Source organism: Nerophis ophidion, linkage group LG02 (genome assembly GCF_033978795.1).
Source record: "Nerophis ophidion isolate RoL-2023_Sa linkage group LG02, RoL_Noph_v1.0, whole genome shotgun sequence".
Taxonomy (NCBI): Eukaryota; Metazoa; Chordata; class Actinopteri; order Syngnathiformes; family Syngnathidae; genus Nerophis; species Nerophis ophidion.
This window is the reverse complement of record NC_084612.1, coordinates 30,547,203-30,551,997: the sequence shown is the minus strand read 5'-3', so window position 1 is coordinate 30,551,997 and position 4,795 is coordinate 30,547,203. Positions and strand designations below refer to the sequence as shown.

General features: G+C 39.7%; 1 protein-coding gene across 1 annotated transcript; it reads left to right on the top strand.

Annotated features, from left to right (window-relative positions):
* The first annotated feature begins 670 nt into the window (after positions 1-670).
* LOC133539176 (cytochrome b-245 light chain) lies at positions 671-3,508 on the top strand. Its single transcript, XM_061881314.1, has 6 exons — positions 671-832; positions 1,144-1,213; positions 1,791-1,865; positions 2,067-2,150; positions 2,256-2,337; positions 3,188-3,508. The coding sequence occupies exons 1-6, from the start codon at positions 775-777 to the stop codon at positions 3,377-3,379; spliced, it is 561 nt and encodes a 186-aa protein (XP_061737298.1). The 5' UTR covers positions 671-774; the 3' UTR covers positions 3,380-3,508.
* Positions 3,509-4,795: the final 1,287 nt, after the last annotated feature.

The window sequence follows — 4,795 nt, the reverse complement described above, 5'->3', positions numbered from 1 at the left end:
AGGCATTGAACTGCATGTTGACAATATATCGCCCCCTACCTTGAGACAGAGGTCCATGCTGCCTCATGGCCTGCCTTTTCCCCGTGGCAACAATATGCGCCCCCTCGCACGCCCGCGCCCAGTACACACTGTGTGTAGCCGTGGAGGCACCGCCTGGGTCTGCCTCACTTCTCTTATGCTGCGTTGTTATGATTTCCGCGATTTTGACCATGAAAATTGTCAAAATTTACAGGAACCACACCAAAATCACATAGAGAGCATAAACCAAAAGAGAAATATTAAAACCTATTTTATTCTTTTACTTTGTTTTGGAACATCTCATGGTTAAGCCTCATGGTGGCAGGTGAGGCATTGCATCACTTGCCTCCCCTGACAGCACGTCACTGGCTTTATCTCAATACACTCTTAAATTGTGTAAGGTACCACTGTTTAAGACCTAATCGTAGCAGTCACTGAAAAAAAAATGAAATTGACTTATTTACACTTGTCTGTTTATTGAATATGTTTGTTGGTGTAAAAAGCAACAATTCAGCAAGCTGAATAGATGTGGATTTTACTATTAAAGAATGATATTTATTTTTCAAAAGTCATATGTGACTGGCTGTAAACTGACCTAGTGACAACAGGGATGTTTCACAAGCCGCGCTGCAGTTGCTCCTCCCCTGCCGGAAGTGACGTCAGTAGGCGGTCTCAGGTAGTCACCTTTTATATCTTGCTGCAACCCACATTTCTCATTACAGAAATCATTTCCCTGTCGAGAGCGCAGAAGAAACCATGGGGAAGATCGAGTGGGCTATGTGGGCCAATGAGCAGGCTCTAGCAGCTGGACTCAGTAAGTTTAAATACTTTTATTTTCAATTTGGTTTGTATGATGTTGATTTTTGTTGTACTATTACTGATTATTGCTTTTTCTTTTAGTTATGTGTTTTTGTAAATGTTACTCTGATATTACACTAAATTAAAACGTATTCTTTTAATGATTAAGTGTAACAAAATATTAACGTATTTTTTGACAGGGTCAGTGTACAATAAAAAAAAAAAGCACCAGAATTCATTCTTTTTTATTAATATTGATTTCTTTTATTTGGTCATTCAATTGTTTTTTTTTAAATTTGACATTTTTGACACACTTCCTTCTTTCAGTTCTGCTTACAGGCGGCATTGTGGGGGTGGCAGGACTCTTCAGAGGATGGCAGTTTGCAGCCTATGCCATGTATCCTTTTATATTTCGTTACGTACATGTACATGTACAACTCATACTGATACAAGGAACCCAAATTTATTTAAAAAAAAAAAAAAAAGTAAAATGACACAAACCGAAAGCTATTATAATTCAGCATTCAAGGAACATTACTGTGTTCTTGTATGACAATACATGCTGGAATATGATGCATCATCATTTTTGAAGGTTTTCTCTGCACATTCTCACAGACATTGTATGTAGCACCACCATAGAAAAAAGCTGGCTCTCCAAGTACCACCAAAATGTTAAAATAAGGTAGCGTAGTAGGCCCAAGTATTCATTAAAAACAAGGTAGAGGTTTTATAGTACATTTGATATTTATGGCCACTGTAACATTACACACAGGTTCAACATTAACACATTGTTTAAATATAGGAAAATAAAACACCGTACTTTAATCAAGTGATTTTGTGGTGTACCACAAAAACTGTTCACTGGTCTGTATGTTCTGAACCACTGGTATGTATTTAAAGAGGCCTTTTTCTGTTTAATTATACCCGTCGCCCAAAACCTGTTCGATAAGAAAGTTCTTGACTGCGTTGTGCAGCGCTGCTGGTGTGTTTGTGTGTCTTCTGGAGTACCCAAGAAGCAGGAAGGCAAAAGGCACGGGTGTTGAACGGAAGTAAGTGGTGCCATTTACTGATGGCTTTTGATTGATTGATTGATACTTTTATTAGTAGATTGCACAGTTCAGTACATATTCCGTACAATTGACCACTACATGGTAACACCCACATAAGTTTTCAACTTGTTTAAGTCGGGGTCCACGTTTATCAATTCATGTTATTTTAATGCTCATCCTCTCTTTTTCTGTCCTCTACAGGGGCCAGTACTGTTTCACTGTGTGCGTGAAAGCATTTGGGCCCCTGACAAGGAACTACTACATCAGAGCCTTTCTTCATGCTGCGTGAGTTGAAGAGACAAAAGCATCTTTCCATTGCAAGGCAGCATTCCTTCCAACCAAAGACTTGTTTTGTTGTTTCCTTGCTCTAATGAAGCTTCTGTTTCCCAGGCTTTGTGTTCCCGCTGGCTTTATGCTGGCGACTGTCCTTGGCTGCGTCTGCCTGGCTATCGCCAGCCTTATCTACCTTTCAGTGAGTGAAATTGTTGCATTTTAGGAAACGCCGATGCAGGAAGTTGATGAAAACAAGGAAATAGCTGCAAGGCAATAAGGAAGAGATTGTTTCAGTACTGGTGCAGCTATTGAGACATACCTCCCTAATGAAATCTGACCAGAAAGAGGCGTGGCAGAGTCATTTTGCAGTTGTTTATGTGCCGTCTCATCTCAAAGGTTTTGTGGTGAACCCAGGCCACCCCAGGCTAAACAGGGGCCCTAAGCTTATTTGTATTTGAAGGGCCCCCTCATTTTCCCCATTACATTATCTTTTTTGCACTTTTTTTATTACATAACTGTTTTTTACTTTTTTACTTAAATTTTAATTTAATTTGATGCATGTTTTTTAAGGAAACACATGTTTCAATAGTTTGTAGTGCAAAATAACAATTTTATCATTAAACATACATTTATAAACATCCCTAAATTTGACTAGGATTCGAATCTAGTACCTCTGCTTTACAAAATGAGGACGTATGCAGTGCGTCACGAGAGCAAGTGTGGCTGTAATTTGTTATCAGTGATGGAGCAGGAAGGGATGGGTTTATGGCAAAATTCATTAATTGACATTTTTCAAGACACAAAATGCTTTTTATTTGTCATTGCACTAAAACAGTACAACAAAATTCAACAGTTGACGAGGATTTGTCACAGTCATTCGTTCCTCCACACAAAACGGGGGCTCCCAGGAATCGCGGGGCCCTACTGATGGCTCATTTGTTACATCTTACTGATAAAAAGTATAGTTTTAACAGTTTGAGTCACGTCACATTTGCATTACTAAATTGTTTTTTTTACTGACTGGTTTCTTATTTGTACTCTAATTTTAGGCGGCCATTCATGGTGAACACTGGGAGCCCATTCTCCCAAAGAAGAAGCAAGTGATGAGGCCGGCTCCAAGCATTAAAAATCCCCCTCAGAATCCTCCACCAAGACCTCCACCAGAGATGCGGAGGAAAAATGTTGATTACATGGACGACGCTTCTTACGACAACCCCATGACCGTCATTGAGTCGAAGTAACCTGACATGTTTCTCCGTTTTGTGATTTTTCACCTCAAACATTGTGTTGCAAAAAGTATGTCACAATACATACATTGTAGCTGCTAATTGGCATTCACATAAAATGGAAATAAATGTTTACGCCTGTGATGAAGGTTTCTTGTTCCAGCTGCAATATCTATTCACTGCCGCAAGTTGCAACTGCACTAAACTTAACTTGAAAGCATTGATATTTGGTTTCTTTTGCCTGTGTCACACTTATAGGCTGTCATTTATTTATATATATATATATATATATATGTATGTATGTATGTATGTGTATATATATATATATATATATATATATATATATGTATATATATAAGTTGTGTTTATATGTTCTTCTCCATAATGTAAATAAATTGTTATCTTTGTTGGGTCTACATTTTATTGACTTACTTCTCCTTTTAAACCTGACAGTATATTGCGTTTCCCATTGTGAAAACACCCTGAATTTCACCAAGTTAGAATTTCCCCCGTCATATTTCCTGTACTCGTTTTCTACGCTTGTCTCAATTCCCACAAATTTATATTCTGTTCCGACACGGTAGGTTGTTGAACAGGTTCAGTGCACTGACGTTGCACATTCCAATAAGATGATCTTTTTGTTGGGTCATAGTCAATGTCTTGTGTGGGAATATGAGGAAGATTACTTCCTCATTTCCAAAACTCTATTTTTAAACAGCTGTTCAAGCTTAATCATAATATCATTGCATTAACAATGTAATTAGTGTATTTAGGTGCATATTCAAGCAGTCAATGTATATCCGTCCTAAAACAAAAAACATTCATAATTCAGTTGTTTTTTTTTCCATAAAATTATGAACTTACTGTTTATTCCATTAATTGTTAGATGCCCGGCACAGTAATTGCTACATTTTTATTGGATTTAGTTTTACAAAGCAAGCTTATCGTCATTTTAATTTTTTTTACAAAGCAAGCTTATCGTTATCTCCTCTCTGAGCTGCTACCTTACCGTGGTAGAGGAGTTTGGGTGTCCCAATGACCCCAGGAGCTATGTTGTCTGGGGGCTTTCATTCCCCCTGGTAGGGTCTCCCAAGACAAACAGGTCCTAGGTGAGTGATCAGACAAAGAGCCGCTCAAAGACTTCTATGGAATTACAACAAAATGGACTCAGATTTCCCTTGCCCGTACGTGGGTCACCGGGGCCCCCCTCTGGAGCCAAGCCCGGAGTTGGGGCACGATGGCGAGCGCTTGGTGGCCGGGCCTGTCCCCATGGGGCCCTGCCGGGCACAGCCCGAAGAGGTAACGTGGGTCACCCCTCCAATGGGCTCACCACTCATAGGAGGGGCCATAGAGGTCGGGTGCATTGTGAGCTGGGCGGCAGCCGAAAGCAGGGCACTTGGCGGTCCGATCCTTGGCTACAGAAGTCACCTC